Consider the following 18,807-nt stretch of genomic DNA (forward strand, 5'->3'; position numbering starts at 1 on the left):
ACTTTTTGGTGCTACACGATATGATGCTTGAAACGACAATCTTAAACATTCAGCATGGATTACAGGGTGCCCGCCACAACCTTTGTAAGTTGAAGAGGTGCAAAATACAAAGGAATGAATTTTATGGAATTCCAAACAAATGGACAACTTAAAGGTATATTAACAATATCTATTTATGACTAGTAGGTATGATACTTGATGTCCCCAATAAATCTTCGACCCCCCACTGCCACAATGTGGACAGCTCCAGCTCCAACATGCATGCTATTCCATAATCATTAAACGGGTACGAGAGCATCAAAAACGACTTTTCGCCCGCATGCCCAGCAGTTTCTCCGACCCTACCTCACCCAACGTATGTACAAGTAGAAGAAGAATTTGGTCAGAAAAGAGGCGGAAAGGTTAAAGAAAGGCATGATACAAGGGTAAAACTATGCAGGAAAGGGTTGATCCCATCATCGACGAAATCGCTTAACCAGAATTCATTGTTTGCCATTCTTCTTTGGCGTCTTGGATTTTGGGGTCTCGGGCTTTGATGTCTTTGATTTTGGGGTTTTTGATTCTGGCGACTTCATCTCGTGGGATTTAACGGGAGATTTGACCTTTGCCTCCAAATCCTCTGGATAGATGCTACCTTCGGCGTTGTCGAAGAGAGTTTGATCGCCCTTGCCACCCATCTCAATGAACTCATTTGGATCCCGTTGAGCTGCTGGGACTTCTTCATTCTTGGTTCCGTTTTGCGTAGAGTCTTGTTGAGTTGAGGGCTGGTTGATACAATTAGACTTAGCATTTGGATTTTTGACGTATACCTTGACAGGGTCTTTGTCAGAGTTGATGTGAATGATCTTGGAAACCTTGACCTCGTTGATGTCGCTGAGTAGTGTTCTCTCTCTTACGATCTTACGCTTGCTAAAGTCAAGACCTGCAAGTCCACCGACTAAACCGTCTGTGCTATCATGAACATTGAGAGTCTTCTGAGTCATCCATGGATGCGCCAAGCACTCATCAACACTATAGCGCTGCTCCGGGTCGACTGTCAACATGTGATCAATGAGATCCAATGCTGGATCCCCGATACTGTCCCAGTATGGAGAAGGATAGTCAAATCTACCGAGCTTGATCTGGGCTTTGAGGTCATAAGGATTGTCCCTGGAATACAATTCATCGGAAAAGGGTGGGAATCCACAGAGGCATATGTATAGAACAACTCCTAATGACCAAATATCAACTGCACGAGTGTATCTTCGATGGTTGTTGTCTTGGAGGATTTCCGGGGCTACGTAGCTTGGGGTACCACAAAGCGTTGTCGTAAAAGACGCCTCTCCAATAATTTTTGAGAGACCAAAGTCTGCAAGTTTTACATGCAAATCTTCATCTGTCATCAAAATGTTCTCTGGTTTGATATCTCTGTGTACGATACCACGTTCATGCTATTAATGGTTGGTTAGCTAGAGGCAATGAAATGACGTTAGGACAAACACTCACCAGGTACTTCAAGCCTTCAAACAACTGAACGAAGACCTTTCTTGTTTCTTGTTCTGTAAGTTTGGCCTTTTTGACAATCCAGTTAAATAATTCTCCTTCCGCTGCGAGCTCTAGGACCAGGTAAGTTGCGCCAGGTTCATCAAAAGTATCTTTTAAGCATAGAATGTTTGGATGACTGACGCCCATTAGTATTGCAATTTCTTGCTGCAAACCTTCAATCCTTTGTTTTTCTCCGACGCCGGGCTTTCTTGTAAAGACTTTGACAGCGAAACGTTGACCTGTAGCCCTTTCGACGCATAAGTAAACGGTTGCATAATGACCCGACCCAAGTTTTTCTAGAAGTAGGTATTTCTGCAAAAATTTGCTGGTTTCGCGCAATTTCGGGTATCGAAAGACAAATCTGACATCATTTACTACTTCTATTTCATCTCCGTCTTCGAGTTGGCGACGCTTATTTCGTCCAATCATACTCTCTTTGATGAAGGTACCATTGCTTGATAGATCCTCAACGAATGCAACGTTTAGACCTTCTTGATTTTCGGTGAAAATGAGACAATGTCTATTGGAGACCTTGATATCATCGATGTTGAGATCTAGAAAAATTGTTAGTGCCACACTTTTGTGTCAGATTGGCTGGGCTTCACTTACCACACTCCGGATGTCGTCCGATCAAGTATCCTCCGGAAGCAATGCCTTTGAATTTAGTAGCTTCATAGGCTTCTTCTTCCTTATTCAAATCTTTGCCTTTACGAGGGTTTCCAAGATCACTGTCTTTGTCTGGCAACGGACATGCATTTCTTCTCCTCAAGACAAGACGTCTTCCATACTTGTAATTGAGAGGCATCAAGTATCCCCAAACACCTTCCTCTTCCTCATCTTCAACCTGACTTGACAATGTGGTTGCGTCTCTTTGTGATTGGCTCAACTCTTGAGTTTTTGCTTGGGAGTATCGAGCGGGAGACGACAAAGCTTGGGAATCCTTAAGGAAACGTTCACTTGGTTCTGGCGTTCGGTGCTGGATCTGGCTTGGTCGACCCTCTGGTGGTGTTGCGGTGCCATCTCTTAGATTATCACTAGAAGAAGAGCCTTGATGGGTAACTGGGGAAGGAAGGTGCTGCTTATTCGAGATTGGAGTATGACCCGGTTGTGAGTGTCTTTCTGATCGGCGCGGCTTCTTGTATGATTCGCTCTCTTCGATCGTTCCTACCTACGTTGAGATTATGTCAGCCTTTTCGAACTTCATAAACTATGAGGAAAGAGCGATTTTCTTACTCTATCGCGCTTTAAATTGCCTTTGCCTGTTTCTGAAGGCATCTTGACACAAATTGAAGGTCAGTTCGAGTTTTGATCGATTTGAAGTACTATATTTCGAAGAAAGTGCAAGAGTCAAAAGATTGAAGTGAGCGGAGGCGTTGGGATTCTGCAGATCTTGCAAATGCTTTAATTTTTGATAAAAGTAATTGTGTAATAATTAGCAATTCAAATCGATTATCAGTATTTTTTTGGCGAGGAGTATATTTTCTTTTGATTAGGGAGTCGGAATTAATTGTTGGATTCATTCTTTTCGATAGGTAATCAGAGGGACTAGGTACTCCAGATCTTCTCTATGCCATACTAGGAATACTAGGAATATGGGCTCGGCCGCTCGGGGTAGAATGAACTGGGGACCTTTACTGCCTAGAAGTGATAGAAAAATGTGTCGATCGTATCGATATACCGGTATTCACATAAACCCCACCAGCTGCAGAGGAGGATCTACTTGAGTATTCACTTGTCACAAAGAGGGTGGCATTTTATTTTTTATATTTGAGATATTATCTCTGGTGAATTGGCATGGCAGTATCACAAAAGAGAATGTTCTCAAGGCAACAATCCACACTATCTACCTAGTTAAGTATTTTGGGTGCGAAGAGGGGAAAGGAGAAATCCGTGTATTGACTGATATTGGCAATGAGATTGATGGTATTGCTATCAGTAGGTATTCGTACCAACTTCTCACCTACCTCGTACAATTTCAACACTTTTGCTAGTTATATGATCGAACATGATCTACGAGTACAAAATAGCATAAACATCAGTAGGCTTCTACGCACGGGCAAACTTCATGTTCATTCTATATAAAAATCTCTGTTTCCCCATGTTGAGTGGAACTGAGACTAATAATGAATGTGGATATCATATACATGTATGCCATATGGCCAGTGGGGGTAAAGATTTAAGCCACGAGTAAGATATTTCGAGGTGGAATTTAGGTCAGAGGGCTAGATTTTTTCTAATTCTTCGCCCTCGCTACATTCAATATCATCAAATATCCCGAGAGCCTCAATCCAAATTCTAATTTGAATCGTTACCCTTCAATCTGGGGTTAGTCAAATACAATATCTCGTGATATATGTGCATGCTCGGGTCTTGTGGAAACACGAGTAGTATAAACAATATCAGAAGGAATCCCAATGAGTCTGCTGGACTATTGTAAAACATAGTCTCTGAGTCTCTTGTCATCTGATATCAACCAAGGCTCTCCACCCCGGGACTTTATGATGATGATGAAATCTCGAGTGTTCCAAGTGTCCCAAGGTCTTTCCTTCAATCGATCGCAGACTTTTTAAGTAAAGACTTAAAATCGTACGTGGTCCTCAAGTCGAAGCTTGAAACGTCTTGTTGTAGTTTTGAACGGATCTTCGCAATAGGCCGTGAATCTCAACTCTCGAATCTTGTCTTTCTCTTGACGCCTTGCGTGTTTGATGGATTGGACCTGCCCTTATCGAGCCCCGCCATGATTCGTTCGGCAGTGCTTTTTTGTCCCTTCCCATTAATGCTACTAGTATTTGAAATCGCACTGCGAGTTTCGCCCGAGGCCGTTGCAGGTACGAAATCCAGGGCTTCCCTTTGACCTCGAGCTTTCTTTTCTTCTCTTTCCTTCAAGATTTTTTGTTGGCTTTTCGCGAGTTCCTCCTTGTAAGCATGCTCTGGGAATCCAGCCGGATTCCATAGATCCTGAGGAAGGATTGTTGCATATTGTTCCGCCTCGTCAATATCCGCGAAGTCCATGAGCTTCTGCATCAAACTCGGGTTTTTGAGCGCCGCTGACTTTGCAAGCTTTTCATTGAAATGTGTACCCTGCTTTTTAAGTTCGAGGAAATGCTTAAATTTCGCATTCGTACTGGCTACTGGTGAGCCTGGGGGTGAAGGGGGAATATCGTAATTAGGAACTGTTGGAAGGGTAAGATCTCGTAACAAAGCTCGATTCGCGGAGTATGGTGACTGTGGTTCTCCGTCTCGTTCCCCGTTCATGGCGTCCTCTAATTCTGAGTAGCCCGTTGCCTCGACTGGTCCCAGTTGTGGTCCAACGAGTGGAGCGTTTAGTTTTGGATTGCTTGGTAGTTCAATAGTTCGTGACGTTTCCGTGGATGGAAGCTCTTCCGCGTGTAGCTGCACATCTTTCAAGCAGTCAGAAGTGCTACAGATCAAAAATCGACCGTAAGGTTCGCGTACCTTTTGCTGTAATATTTGTAGTAGAATTGTTGGATATTAAATCTCCAGAAGGCTGTAGCCTATGATGTCAGTGACTCTCCCAAATTTCAATTGCATTAAATAAAACACTCAGCTTACGTTCGAAGAAGTCTGCGGGTTGTCAATCTGAAGTGAGTCCTCCTCATCGCTGCTTCCATAATCTACTAAACCTGCCATGATTATTGTATTGCGAGTGGTTTCAATGCGGAAGGATCATTTGAATATACCGACACACAAGTGATAAAATAAACTTCTTTATTACTTTAGCTATTAGGACTGGACTGGTAGTAGCTTTCCGTGCTCCAGATTGGCTCTCGGGGCTATATCCCGATATTTGGCCTCAGGTTGCAGAAGGCGCGTCCCGAGCTCTGCCTGGAACAACGAGAGCTTAGGTTCCTCAAGCTCCAACACTATCAATAACTTTACCCCCATGAACATTTGAAGATACCACACCATACTTTAACAACCTTTCAATTCCAATAACCCTTCAAACATCATGAATCACCTTCCGCAAGCTTGGGGCCGTGTAAGTATAAATATACTCTCAACATGAGTGAGATATACTCAGATTACTGACATTCAAATAGCCTAGAGACGATGTTTATGGTGCATATGATGCTTCATATCTTCAACAAAATGGACCAAATCAACACACTCAATCACCCATCGTCACTGGTACATCGGTTGTGGCGTTAAAGTTTAAAGATGGTGTCGTAATCGCAGCAGATAACTTGGGTATAGTCCATAACTATAAGCTCCAAATGCATCTCACTAACAATTCTAATAGCATCATATGGTTCTCTCGCACGATTCACAGACGTAAAACGTCTTCGAAAGTTCGCAGATACATCCGTTGTTGGATTTGGTGGCGACGTATCAGATATGCAATACCTGGACCGCCTTCTCCAGTCCCTCGATACCGAAGAAGCATACGGCGCATCAGGTCACACCCTCAATGCTCATAATCTCCACAAATATCTCTCCAAAGTCCTTTACAAGCGTCGATCCGATTTCAATCCCTTATGGAACACTTTACTGGTTGCAGGATTGGATGAACATGATAAACCTTTCTTGGCGAGCGCCGATTTATTGGGCACCACATTCTCTTCTCCAAGTTTGGCTACTGGATTCGGTGCGCATTTGGCTCAGCCGTTGTTAAGAAAGGTTGCACCAGATGAGGAGGCTGCTGCGAAGTTGACCAAAGAAGTGGCTTTAGAGGCAGTTAAAGAGAGCATGAAGGTCTTGTTTTACAGAGATGCTAGGAGTATGGACAAGTATTCGATTGCGGTTATCACAAAGGAGGGTATCGATTTGAAGGAGAACGAAGAATTGGAGAAGCAAAGTTGGGCTTTCGGTAAGATTTCAAGTATTAAACACTCCGTGATAGTGTGCTAACAGTCAAATAGCTGAACAAATTCGGGGATACGGGACCCAGGTCAACTAAACGAATGATTTTAATATACCTTGCGCTGTAAACTAGACAATGATGAAATGAAGCATATCAAGTTTTGGGGTTCCTTGCCTCGTGGTTAACAAACACCATCCATCCCATCTCCAAGTCATTTCCTCAGTCATTTGAATATCGTTTTGATTTTTGTCTTTCCCGTAGGTGCAAGATATCGTGTCAAATTCTGAAAGTCTCGGAAGTCCATTCTTGCCATGGGTTTGTGGAATCTCAAGGATTCAATCTCCAAACGCACTGCTGATATGAATAGCTAGGTAGGTGCATTCAACTACCTCTTCCGGCCTCTCACTTCAGAATTGATGATGCAGTGAAGTTTGTTCAGTGAAGCTCATATGTCAACACTAATGAAGGAGTGTTCTGCTACAAAGAAAGGACATAAATGCAGTTTTTCTACTCCTTAGGTTGCGCTCACACATATCTAATTAGTAATCACCTAGAATTTTCAAACACTAAAAGGCTACGAGTATTGCTGTTTATATAGATAGGTAGCTGTTTTCGAGAAGAACAGCAATCTCGCGTTATCCAAACAGCCAAGTAACATGTGCATGTCCTAGCCCCACTTAGCTTCGACACTCCATGAATGTCACCCCTACCCTCTGATTGGTCAAAGTTATCCTCGCCAAAAGTGTAGGGAGAAACTGAAGCAAGAGGACTGCTTTCTTATATAAAATATGATGTTCTTATGGTATGCCGTTTACTTTTTCTAAGATGTTACTTTTCTTCAACTTTCTTAATTGCCATATTTCTAAGAACAGAAGTTCTGTTTTCAATAAGAAAATTTTCAAAACGTTTAGTCCAACAAAAGTCTATTCAATATGACTAAAGTCCTCGCCTCTGAAGATATTGTCGCTCCAGAATCTATCAACCAATTCCAAAAATCTTCCTCGGATGTCCCATCTCACTCTATGGACATTGAGAAGAACTCCCACCTCCAAGTTCCATCTAAACCTCAGGATGATTTCCAGACAAATCACCAAAAAACTTCCCTTTTCAAAAGTTTAGGGTGGCTTGATCGACTCCTAGCTTTATGGATCTTTCTCGCTATGGCTATTGGTATCTTGCTGGGAAATTTTGTGCCAAATGTCGGGACTGCGTTGCAAAAGGGAGAGTTTGTGGGTGTTAGTGTGCCGATTGGTTCGTGCTTCTTTTCTTCCTTCTTGGTCTATAGTGAAGTATGATAACTGAGGATATTGACTTGAGCATATAATCCGGAGGAAAGGCTAAGATGTATCAATTTGCTCTTCAAGCTAATACAACAGTGAACATATAGCTGTATGTTTGTTGGCAATGATGTATCCAATTCTTTGCAAAGTCAAATTCGAAACCCTACATCTTGTCTTTCAGAAGAAGGATATCTGGGTTCAGATCGGATTTAGTTTGGTCGTTAATTGGATTGTTGCCCCATTGTTGATGGTAATCAAAACTCCCCTACCTACCCTTGACCTTGTTACGAAATAGCTAACGAGAACTCACATACAGTTAGCTCTAGCATGGGCCTTCCTACCCGACAAAGAAGAGCTTCGATCTGGTCTGATACTTGTCGGAATAGCTCGCTGCATTGCCATGGTATTTCACCTTCCTCTCATTTCATGCTTACAGCTTAGTCGACTAATCCATCCTAGGTCCTAATATGGACTGGTCTAGCCGGCGGCTCAACTTCGTACTGCGCTATCCTCGTGGCCATAAACAGTCTATTGCAAATGGTGCTCTTCGCCCCACTCTCTGTGCTTTTCATCTCCGTCATATCAGGCGCCGAAGGCCCTGCCGAGTTCTCCTACTCAACCATCGCCTCCAGCGTAGCAGTCTTCCTCGGCATTCCTCTCGCAGCCGCCATCCTCACACGTTTCCTCCTCCGCAGCCTCGCATCTCCCTCCTGGTACGACACTGTATTCCTCAAATACCTCTCGCCTCTCTCTCTGCTGGGTCTCTTGGCCACCATCTTGATCCTTTTCGCAAGTCAGGGTCAGCATGTTATTCAGCAGATAGTTTCAGTTGTACGAGTTGCAGCCCCTCTAATCTTTTACTTTGCGATCATCTTCTTCTTAACTTTATTTGTGTGTGCGAGGATGGGTTTCGGATATAAGGTTGCCACGACGCAAAGTTTCACGGCGGCAAGTAATAACTTCGAGCTGGCCATTGCTGTGGCGGTTGCAACGTACGGTGCAGATAGTGAACAGGCGTTGGCTGCTACGGTTGGCCCGTGTATGTATTCTGAAAACGCCTCGTTGGGAAGATTTTTACTGATATTTTCCTATAGTGATCGAAGTGCCAGTGTTGCTGGGGCTGGTATATGTAGTAAGGTGGATTGGGGAGAGAAGAGGATGGAAAGATTAGAGTTTGGAGTGGAGTAGAAGTTGGGTGTACACCTAAATAATTCAATTGAGAGCATCACTTGCATTCTTTGGTGCGCTCGGGGGTGTATGAGGGAAGTAGTGGAAATATCGCATCTCAAATCTTTCACAAAGTAATACATAATTCATGACCAGACACTGGATAATATTGCATGCTTAGCTCCCGATAATCCTTAAGCATCGGGAAAAATAGGCAAGTATCATCACTGATAATTATGTTCATTCTTGCAGTAGGTATACAGTACATATCGTCAGAGAATTGCATGTACATATGATGACCACCAATATATAGCAACACGCCAAGCAACACACCTGGCAACTCCAACGCTAAGTAATCCGTTGCAAATTCCAAAAAGGGAGGACGTAGGTATGTATGATAGTGACACACTACAGATTCATTCATCACTATCGTCACTATCCACAATTCTCCGCTTGTTTCCTCTTCCCCTTACATCGCCATCCCTCTTCCTCGTAAACATGTTCGGCGTCGCTTTCTTCCCACTACTTAATACACTACTAGATGGGAAATCTACAGTTTTTTAGTGACTGTATCACCTCTGACGAGATCTTCGATGGTAGGTAAGTCATCATCGCTACTATCTTGTGTCATCGCAGGTACCGATCTCTCAGAAGACATATTCTTAGCTTTATCCCTCTCCAATGCCCTTCCCAACAATCCGCCTTTTCCTCTCCCCTTTTGTCTCTCATCTCCATCCCATCTCTCCATCTGTGGTGGGCTTGATGAGAAGTTGGACGTCCCTGTAAGGGTGATCTGGGTTTGGATTTGCGTAGGATCGATAAAATCAACCAGACTTCCCAGATCCGAATCGTCACTCGCTTCTAGATCTTCCATGTCGCTGGTTCTGTCAACTCTTTCACCTGGCCCTTCTTCTTCGGAATCAGGTGTTGGTTGAGGAATCTGAGAAGAGCGGAGATTCGATACCATGGCCATGGATGCGGTACTATCTTCTGAGTCGGAACTCTCGTGTTGAAGAGGGCGGTTAAGACGTGCTGGAGCCTTTTTGGATATGGCTTTTCTGGGTGCAGGTGTTTTCTTGGGCGCGGATGTGGTTTTGGAGACTTTAGAAAGTTTCGGCACTTGTGCAGGTTTTGGAGCTTTAGGAACTTTGGGAATTCTAGCGAGTAGTTCCGCTTCTAGTGGCATCGTTGGCATTTTACCGAGGTCAGATGGTGCTTTATCTCCATATGGTTTGATATCACGGTTCTCAGGTGCTTGGGATCTCGAAAGCTTTCTGAATAGATCAACGCATTTTCTGGTGTATTTTCCGTGTGAAACCCTAGCTGTCATGGTTAGAGATCGTTGTGTGCTAGGCTGAGCTGTCAAATCGGGCATCTCGACCTCTTCCAAAGCACCATCTGGCACTCTTAAAAACCGGCGATCAAGCTCTGCCATATCCCTCTCGCTTAGTAACACGGAGTCGAGTAAGGGCACTGGCGCTAGCTCATCATCATCCAGCTCACTAGGCTTTCGTTTGATGCGGAAAATTGCTGAAGTGGAGTCCGCAACACTGCCATTGAGTTTTGAGGCGTTACGAAAACCCGTTTCAACACCATCAGGCATATGGAATTTTTTGGCAGGCTTCTTCTTGGCTTTGGCACGCCGTTTCGGTTCCGGCAAAGATGGATCTTGGGTATTCTCCGGAGGAATTTCAATAAACCGTTTTTCAACCTCAGGCTTAATGTCTCTCGGAATGATACGAGCAGATAAATCGTGGCGAAAAGTGAAGCGAGAACCAGAACTAATCATTCTTTGCATCTGCTCATAATTGTCCTTCGACTTCTTGTATGAATCTTCCTCCTTCCCGCGCATGAGAAGGAGAACAATCTTACCAGCTCTCTTTCTTCCTGTACGTCCCATTCGCTGCAGCATCCTAATAGGGGATGAAGAAGAGTCATAACAGACGATCAGGTCAACTTCTCCAATATCTAAACCCTCTTCACCGATACTGGTTGCAACTATAACATTTATGCCCCCTGCTTTGAATTTTCTAATAGTTTCAAGCTGTTTCTCCTGATTCATACCTTCTGAGCGCTTCGAGTCGCTTTGGCCCACGAAGACAGATGCTTTGATCATTGGACCATGTTTGTTGAGTACCCGTGCTATATCTTCAGCACTATCACGGTATTCGGTGAAGACAATTACTCGAGTACTTGAAGGTGGCACATTGTCACCCGTCAACCCAGCGCCCGCGTCAAGGAAGTGATTCAGCACTGTATCGCACAGATGAGTGAGCTTTGGGTGACCAATAAAGTCTTCCTTATTAATCCAACTTTGAATCCTGTCCATCATCTTCTTAAAGTCTGGATCATTAACGACTTGGTTTTTATATTTCCCACCCTTTTTGTTTCCCTCGACCTCTGCTCGGAAGTCCTTGATATTCGAAAAGAACGGCCCGATTCCATGGAAGTTGAGAATTTTGATTGCATGCCCCATACTCGTCAACACAGTGAACAAGGCATTCATCATTCCTTTGACGCCCATGTTTGCAGTCTTACCTGCACCAGATGCCATCCACGTCTTTCTAGCTGTTAGCATGCCAAACTGAGTGAGTGACATAGGATCCCTATTGTAATAGGCTTTCTGCGAACATAACAAATTGACAAGCGGCTGAAGCGCCTTGCTAAAGAGGTCTCTAATCATAATGATTTCATCGGAAGGATCTATGAGAATCTCAGTGATATCTCGCCGATGAACGTACTCCTTAATGTCAATAGACTCTTCTGTTCGAATTTCAACCTCAGCAATCTCCAAATTATCGATTACCTCCTGAACTGCTTCCACGGTTGATCCAGGGGTGGCTGTCAAAGCGAGAACACGAAAACTCTTATTGAATCTTCGTAGAAACTCGACAACTTTAGTATATGCGTATTTTCCGGTTGCTCGATGCGCTTCGTCAACAACTAGAAGTGCGATCCTCTTAGGGTCAGCTATACCAGTTTTCAAATCATTTTCGACAGTCTGTGGCGTCATGAAAAACACTCTCTTTTCATCCCATTCTTCAGCTCTTAAAGCTGGGGTCTGATCTCCTGTCAGCATAGTCGTTGATGATCTCGGTATGCCCGCAATCTCGAAGCAAGCTTTAACTTGCTGAGACACCAGAGGTTTTGTTGGTGCCATAAAGACTATTTGTGAATCTTTCGTCCACCGGAAGAAGTTGAGCATGATGGTCGCTGCGATAAATGTCTTCCCGAGACCTGTTGGTAAAGCCACCAAGAGATTATTAAAAAGTCCCTTATGTACGATGGTGTATTGATATCGCCGTTCTGGACCTAGGTTGTTTGGATATACCCATGTTTTGATAGCCTCTCGGTCCAAAGAATGATGTGTCGGTGGCTCTGGTATCTTATCTACCAAATAATTATGCACTTTTTTAGCTTGAGTGGAAGATGGCGCCTGGTTTGGAGCGCGTCCACCAAAGAGTGTAGTTTGGCGAAGGCCATTCTGTGGTGCGACCAGCCGCTGAGAACGAACTGATTGTGTAGATTCGAATGGCGGCGATGAGTTTATCGTAATCAAACCAGTTGATATATTTTGTTGTGGCGGGCTTGGAGAGAAAGCATCGGACGGTAAATCCTCGAGCTCTTTGGAGAAATCATAGGCGACGGCTGGCGCGGGCTGGGGAACAATATTCTGTTTCTGGGCTTTGGTAGGCCGGAACACAGAAGCCAATGTTGGTGCGGGCTTAGGCTCTAATTCTGGTGATGGGAGTGGTCTCGGCCTTTTATATATAGGACCTCTAATTCTATAGGGACTCGAATCGGGCATTCCATCCGCTTGTGTCGCCCCCATGATGACTGCTGCCGGTACTTCTTCTGCGCCGAGATGTATCCTGTATTTCGACTGCTTTTTCCCGTCTCCTTCATCATGGTCGCTAGATGTAGAGCCTCGCGATCTACGTCGTTGCTGGATTGAGAAATCATCATCATTGTAATCGTCGAGCTCTTGGCCTGAGCTGATTCGCCTTCGTTTTCTGCGATGAGGGGAATTGGATGGTAGAGTTTGCGACGCTTGAGTCAATGCTTCGGCTACATCCCAAACATCTTCGTCGATATCTCCATATTCATCATCCGACATCTCTGTCAAGTTTGAGGTGTTTCCTTGGTGTGTTGGTTGGAGCCATGAGAAAGCTGTCGCGATTATTGAAATGGCCAAATCGCGTTCCTTATCGCAGTTGCTGATTGGGGAAAGCAAAATCACGTCAACACGTGACAATATAAGGTTACACTGAAGCTATATTTTGGTAGTTTGGCTTGCCGTACAAAACTCGCTTTAATTGCATTTAATCGCAGTTTCTCTTTCAATCAAAAGACTTCAACATAAAGATAAATATCAATCTTTGTGATTCAATTTCGTTACGTGGACAGTTTCTAAAGCCAACATTCTGATTTCTGTGCAATAGAGTGATATTAACGTAGTGCAAAATGAGGGATTTTGAGGGTTGAGTTATTTTTCAGATACTTGTGAATATCTACCTACCAACGAACAAACACTCAAGGGTGCCTAATCGGTATTCCAAAAATGGTCAATAAAAATACCGACAAAATGATTTCTATTCCGAAAGACCGATATTCATCGTGGTTTTGTTATGGCGCCATATTATAGGTATCAAATCACCGGAGCATTTTTGAGAGCGCGAAATAACTATGGCATCTAAACCTGAAAAGACCATCCTCGAAGCCTCTATGGGCAGCTACATGAGAGTACTAAGAAACCATAATACTCCTGAAGAGCTTATTGCAGCCTATCCATCATTGAAGGAAAATAGCCTTTCCTGCCCCTCCGCTCTGACGGATAAAGTACGGCGCGTATTTTTCGATCTTCCTGATGTGGATTTGGAGACAGCGAATATCAAAGCGGCAACAGCTCTTTAGCGTGCAGAGTTGATTGAGCAAGCTGTTACGGATCCAAGCAGCCTCACGCAAGAAGAAATACTACTGCTATCAGCCAGGTTTTGGACGCCTAGGACAGATGCGGAGCGCGAGGTGATCTGGGAACTCCTTTGTGAAACGGAAGAAATAATCATGGGAGAAGAAGGAGCAGCATTTGAAGCATCTAGAAAACCCACTTTCCTTCCCAACGAGCTAGAAGCGTTTCAAGCCGGATCCAGAGAGTGGTGTGACCGGCCCACCCGCGCAAGAAAAATGCAAGCCAATGCCATGGCCGAGGCCGCCCTGCCCGATGCTCCGGAATGGATTCGCCGTCTCTATAGAGAGGGGAAGGATTTGTGGGGTTTGTGGTTCTGTATGATGATGCGATGCAGGAGCTGGATGCAGAACCTCTGGAATATTTTCTGTGTCATTGGGGGGGGGAGGGAGAGGGGGTTCGTCAAATTTGCGTTAAAGTGCAATAGCTCGAAGGACATAATTGATGCAAAATGGTACATGATTTCATTTAATGCGCCGGGCTCTGCGGTTTTACCACATGTGTCTGTGGCTGGGACTGCTTTAGATGCAAGTGATAAAAGCAGTCAACAGAATGGTGTGATACTCAGACGCGCCTTTCGCGAGATCCTGCAGGATCCCCTGTAGTATGAGCAGAGAGCGGATGTCGCACCCAGAATCTTATTCGGCGGACAACGTCGGTTTGAACACTAGAAGGACGGACTTGCTTCTTCGGGTGTCAATACGAATACCTTTCTAGTCTTTGATCGCGTATGCATGGCCTCGGTTCTTGAACCCGGCAGATCCATCGAAAGTATGCGGATCCGTGCCTTTGAAGTTGACTATTCTGTGCCGGGAAAAACATGCACACGTGAGTGAGGCTGGACCAATTGGTGTATAGTTTCTATGAGTTGAAGTCGATGAAAGCAGATAAGGTGGGTGTGATGAGATATGGCAGGCTGCACAGCAAAGTCGGAGTGCTGCGTTTGTTAGTTTAGATACTAAGGAAGCAGGCAATTGGACACCGTCGAATCCGATGGGCGGCTTTTTTCCCTGGTAGTGTTTTGGGAAAGAGACGGTATGCTAAGAAGGAGCCGTTGAAATAACCTTTGCAGAAAGATGTGAGCGATTGGCAAGATATCGAAATCCAATGCATTTGCCTCATTGAGCTGAGATCTCCAAGCCACAGAAATGGGTTTTGATATCTCCACGTTGCCATTTTGTTCATTAATTCCAAGACTTTTGAGACATCTTGATCTCATTCTCTCTGCTCCAACCACCATTCTGATTTGTAGAAACCTGATGTAGCTCTCCTTTTTTCGCGGCGAATACGATTCTGTCTGTAAAATTCGATAATCATGCATGCTTCTCTTGTTCAGTTTTAGCTTTACACTTGTTGCACTTCCTTTTATTTTGCAAAAATAACCATTTGAATACATTGTTTTGAAGAGACGGAAGATATTTTTCTAAGAAGATGCACCTAGAAACGAGACGTGTGAGGAAGCGAGGCATTTTTCACCACACAATAGGTCAACAGCTATTTTGTCATAATTGATTTGAAGCTAAGACTTAGCAGACTATGCGAAGTCTTCAGAATATAGAACTTACTTCGATAACGGATGCTGACCATTATTTCAAAGTTTCATGTGCAAATTTCTCAAAGCGAATGATTGGAGAACAATCACCTACCCAGTCTTACGAATACTATCAGATTAGCTCGAGCATAAAAGAGAATATTCTATGGATCTCACGAATCGCGATTGACATTCACTGGTATTCTGCGCCGTCTGGAGCATTAAGAGAATAGCTCAAGATTTCAAAATTGACCAGTCAATTTCGCATCACCACTTTATCCTTTCAATCAACTCATATACCTACAAGTCACGAATGGCTCTATTGAATCTTAAACATACAACCAGTACATATATTTTAAGGAAACTATTCGTGTGCACTGGATTCTGCTAGGCACAAAGAAGTAACACTCGAAAATATTTTGTTATACTTTTCAATCTTCTGAAGTCAAACTAAGAAATAGCGATATGAACCGCGGAATTTTGTTTGAAACGAAGATCTGTAGACCAATGTGTATTTGAAGGGTCTTTTCATTGGTCTGATTATAAGATTTGCCCTTGCAAGGACTGTATGTGTACAGTATCAAGCCCTAGTGTCACATCTATGTTGTCTTTTTCTGGCAGGTTGATAAGGGTACTAGTCGTTGAATTTAGGTTCCATCATCGACTTTGTTAACAAACATATGGTATTCTATGTATATTCCCAGATATTTGGATGAGAATGCGCCGGAGCAATAGAACTTTCCTCAAGAAGCCCGCTGCCTCCGTCCCCATTTTGCATCGGACTTTTGCACTCGGCAGATGGGAGGAGTGAGAAATTCCAGCTCGTTGGGTTTTACCTTTGTCTGGTCGCCTGGGCCAAAGAGCAGCAATGAAAAGATTCAAAATTGTTTGTCGTCATCGTCAAATTTTAATCGGTATGATCTTACTTCGAAGAAATGCACTTTTCCGTACGTACTCCTGCTGTGAATTCGCTGGAAATGAAAGTCGAATTCAATTCTGTTTATCCTCGATGCAAGACTCCGTATCCAAGCCGTGACTATAATTCTCCGAGCCGAGGGGTGTACGTAGCTACCGGTCGAATAATTAGTACATTAGGCATCGCGAAGGAATGCCCGGTGCTGCGCCAACATCTTAGTTGGGATATCAGCACTTTGGAAACAGGATTCAGTGTCCTGAGGGCCCCACGGTCATCTACATTGGTAGTACCAAGTACTATAAGTTCAAAATGAAATCTTGAAATGGCCCCCAAACACAGCATAAACTATCTATATGCATGGAGGCTCTTTGCATCAGCTTTAGGATCTTGGCTTATCCTTATCCAAAAATCAATGCGTGGTCGCACACCCACCCACCCACACGAGATTAAGCTTTTAGTGCATGAATATTCTTCCCATTGATCTCACAAAAAATTGCTTCCCTCGCGGTCGGCAAAGAATGAAGCATGATAAGGCCGTCGGCTTCCCGCTTCATCCAGTAGTGCGGCCAGTCACACACGCTCCCACTCTTTGCTGCAAGTTGCATGCCCCCGAAAATGTTTTCAAAAATGGGCCTCGATATTCTCATAGGAAATGTTTCACGGTTGGGAGCGACCGAGATGGTGTTGCAGGTGGCACGAAGTGTGACAGGTCGTGAGAAGGCTGTTGCAGAAGACATGAGCATTGTACCACGTTACCTGGACTGCGTTTTTGGCAGGTGTGGTTTTGACGTGTGCATTTTGACAAGAATATCTACCAAGTCTAAGATTCCTTCCAAATGGCTGCCTTAACCCCAAAATATGGTCCAATATACAAAAATTTATTGATCACACTGGTGATGTCTTCAAACTTTCCTCTAGGAGCTTCCCTTCCGCTCTTCGAGTTGAATTATTTACAGAGTTTGCTTTTTCTTCATCAATCCCCGCAGGTCCTGTTTCTGTAGCTGTTTCTTCTCCAGCGGTGTCTTCCTCGTCTGTCTCGTTTCGTATTTTGTAAATGATGACCGGCGCTGCGATAACAAGTGAAACAGCAAGAAGGATCCAGCAAATCAAAAATTCATTCATCGCAGAAATGTTTGAATTGTTTATGCGGTAACTGATAGCACCACCCGCAGACTGGATACCTTTGTAGAAACCGATGTAGATCGATGCCGTTCGAGTGTCGCTCGTAAATTTCCCCAAGATCCTAAAACATGTCAGCTGGAACATATCATCAAATACCAACTGATGACTCACCAATACACACAGTTTTGCCATATAGCATTGAAAATTCCATAAGCTACGTATAAAAACATCGGTCCAAGATAATGTGCATCATCAAAGTCCATTTTTTGATCCTCGGCGACAATATCTGTTTGATGATAATGCCCTTTTTGCCACATGTATCCACCTGTCCAGATTCCAAATGTTAGAAGTACAAGTCCAGTAACAAGTCCTTTTGCCCGGACAGACCGGCTCAGGCGATCATTATCCAAGGTATGGCCCACAAGTAGCGCACCTAGAATCTCTGATAGCCAATATAGAAAGTTATTCAGAGCTCTGGTGCGGATATTGAATGCTTTAAGGTTGAATGTGTTGAATTGATATGGATAACACCAATTCGAAGTGAGAAACATGGGGAATAATAGAACAATAAAATAGTCTTTGCGAACCAATTTGCAAAAATGCATTACTTCGTTTCGCCAGTCTGTTTCCACTGTCACTGTGATGTGAACGCGAGATCCATCCTTCCTTTTGACATTCTTGGGTTGGCACAGACAAAGAGACAATATCGCCCCAGCGAACATTAAAGCAATGATAGTAATGTATGTATTGTCGGAAGCAACATTGCCGGTGCTTGTTTGAAGCTCTTGACAAAGAGTAACCTTTGCACAAACTGTCAGATTGCCTTGACTGGAGAATAAAGTTACTCACAAGACTTCCTATTGCAGCACCGCTATTATAGATAGCCCAGAACCAAGAGGTAGAGCGCCCTTTATGGTCATCAGAGGGATAAGATATTAACATAGCCCCTTGCGATGCCCAGAAGGGCCCTGCGCATACCCCTAAAAACGCTCCTCCAAAGATCAAAAAGCCTCGATTTTCGATGTGTTTATAAGCGAGAAAGCTACCGGCGTAAACCGCATATGATATACCACCAACGAATAGCGATGCCTTGAGTCCAATTATATTGACGATGAAGCCGGCGAAGAACCCTACAACTGCAAAACAAGCGTAAAGTGCGATATTCGACTCATTTGCCGGGCCAGGGGCCACCAACCCAGCTCCGCCAAGCCCATTGAGAGCATTGAACATACCAGGACATAGTAGACAAATGACTGCAACTATTGATAGCTGAACTGACGGTGAGGTGATTGGAGGAAGTCGTAAGAAACTGAATTTGCAAGTATGGTGTATTAGGGAAATTTCGCCTGACAGACACGGAGTCTCAAGGTAACTCGAACTAGTGCTATGCTCATTGCTAGGTCTACTTGTGATATGAGATCGCGTGATACTCATCTTTCAGAACCGATGCTTTAACACGATGACGAAGAGGGTGGTGTT

General features: G+C 43.9%; 8 protein-coding genes across 8 annotated transcripts; 4 read left to right on the forward strand and 4 right to left on the reverse strand.

Moving 5' to 3' along the window:
- Positions 1-76: 76 nt before the first annotated feature.
- On the reverse strand, positions 77-3,136 carry EAF02_000446 (uncharacterized protein). Its single transcript, XM_038896494.1, has 4 exons — positions 2,758-3,136; positions 2,134-2,692; positions 1,486-2,078; positions 77-1,430 (listed from the first exon to the last, which is right to left on the reverse strand). Exons 1-4 carry the CDS (start codon positions 2,797-2,799, stop codon positions 483-485), a joined length of 2,142 nt encoding a protein of 713 aa, XP_038763353.1. The 5' UTR covers positions 2,800-3,136; the 3' UTR covers positions 77-482.
- Positions 3,137-3,409: 273 nt separating this feature from the next.
- Positions 3,410-5,344, reverse strand: EAF02_000447 (uncharacterized protein). The gene is made up of 3 exons (XM_038896495.1): positions 5,098-5,344; positions 4,981-5,032; positions 3,410-4,925 (listed from the first exon to the last, which is right to left on the reverse strand). Exons 1-3 carry the CDS (start codon positions 5,173-5,175, stop codon positions 4,186-4,188), a joined length of 870 nt encoding a protein of 289 aa, XP_038763354.1. The 5' UTR covers positions 5,176-5,344; the 3' UTR covers positions 3,410-4,185.
- Positions 5,345-5,494: 150 nt separating this feature from the next.
- On the forward strand, positions 5,495-6,442 carry EAF02_000448 (uncharacterized protein; the record flags this gene model as incomplete). Its single annotated transcript, XM_038896496.1, has 4 exons — positions 5,495-5,524; positions 5,586-5,733; positions 5,786-6,352; positions 6,405-6,442. The coding sequence occupies 4 exons, from the start codon at positions 5,495-5,497 to the stop codon at positions 6,440-6,442; spliced, it is 783 nt and encodes a 260-aa protein (XP_038763355.1).
- An 836-nt stretch (positions 6,443-7,278) lies between these two features.
- Positions 7,279-8,797, forward strand: EAF02_000449 (uncharacterized protein; the record flags this gene model as incomplete). Its single annotated transcript, XM_038896497.1, has 5 exons — positions 7,279-7,597; positions 7,734-7,876; positions 7,943-8,029; positions 8,086-8,665; positions 8,721-8,797. The coding sequence occupies 5 exons, from the start codon at positions 7,279-7,281 to the stop codon at positions 8,795-8,797; spliced, it is 1,206 nt and encodes a 401-aa protein (XP_038763356.1).
- Positions 8,798-9,343: 546 nt separating this feature from the next.
- Positions 9,344-12,910, reverse strand: EAF02_000450 (uncharacterized protein; the record flags this gene model as incomplete). The annotated part of the gene is made up of 1 exon (XM_038896498.1): positions 9,344-12,910. The coding sequence occupies one exon, from the start codon at positions 12,908-12,910 to the stop codon at positions 9,344-9,346; it is 3,567 nt and encodes a 1,188-aa protein (XP_038763357.1).
- Positions 12,911-13,479: 569 nt separating this feature from the next.
- On the forward strand, positions 13,480-14,364 carry EAF02_000451 (uncharacterized protein; the record flags this gene model as incomplete). Its single annotated transcript, XM_038896499.1, has 2 exons — positions 13,480-13,662; positions 13,708-14,364. 2 exons carry the CDS (start codon positions 13,480-13,482, stop codon positions 14,362-14,364), a joined length of 840 nt encoding a protein of 279 aa, XP_038763358.1.
- Position 14,365: 1 nt separating this feature from the next.
- EAF02_000452 (uncharacterized protein) lies at positions 14,366-14,822 on the forward strand (the record flags this gene model as incomplete). Its single annotated transcript, XM_038896500.1, is given in 3 exon segments — positions 14,366-14,475; positions 14,618-14,704; positions 14,723-14,822. 3 exon segments carry the CDS (start codon positions 14,366-14,368, stop codon positions 14,820-14,822), a joined length of 297 nt encoding a protein of 98 aa, XP_038763359.1.
- A 2,269-nt stretch (positions 14,823-17,091) lies between these two features.
- On the reverse strand, positions 17,092-18,762 carry EAF02_000453 (uncharacterized protein; the record flags this gene model as incomplete). The annotated part of the gene is made up of 3 exons (XM_038896501.1): positions 17,092-17,449; positions 17,500-18,128; positions 18,178-18,762. The coding sequence occupies 3 exons, from the start codon at positions 18,760-18,762 to the stop codon at positions 17,092-17,094; spliced, it is 1,572 nt and encodes a 523-aa protein (XP_038763360.1).
- Positions 18,763-18,807: the final 45 nt, after the last annotated feature.

Source organism: Botrytis sinoallii, assembly GCF_014898435.1.
Source record: "Botrytis sinoallii strain Bc 23 chromosome Unknown BSIN_001, whole genome shotgun sequence".
Lineage (NCBI taxonomy): Eukaryota > Fungi > Ascomycota > Leotiomycetes > Helotiales > Sclerotiniaceae > Botrytis > Botrytis sinoallii.

What these genes read in the sequence shown, in the direction of transcription:
- EAF02_000446 (XM_038896494.1), bottom strand. Translation starts at nt 2,799, where the DNA reads ATGCCTTCAGAAACAGGCAAAGGCAATTTAAAGCGCGATAGA. An exon ending in GCAATTTAAAGCGCGATAGA is followed by an intron (nt 2,693 to 2,757) that starts GTAAGAAAATCG and finishes ATCTCAACGTAG; the next exon opens with GTAGGAACGATCGAAGAGAG. An exon ending in CGGACGACATCCGGAGTGTG is followed by an intron (nt 2,079 to 2,133) that starts GTAAGTGAAGCC and finishes CAATTTTTCTAG; the next exon opens with ATCTCAACATCGATGATATC.
- EAF02_000447 (XM_038896495.1), bottom strand. Translation starts at nt 5,175, where the DNA reads ATGGCAGGTTTAGTAGATTATGGAAGCAGCGATGAGGAGGACTCACTT. An exon ending in ACCCGCAGACTTCTTCGAAC is followed by an intron (nt 5,033 to 5,097) that starts GTAAGCTGAGTG and finishes CATAGGCTACAG; the next exon opens with CCTTCTGGAGATTTAATATC. An exon ending in TACAAATATTACAGCAAAAG is followed by an intron (nt 4,926 to 4,980) that starts GTACGCGAACCT and finishes ACTGCTTGAAAG; the next exon opens with ATGTGCAGCTACACGCGGAA.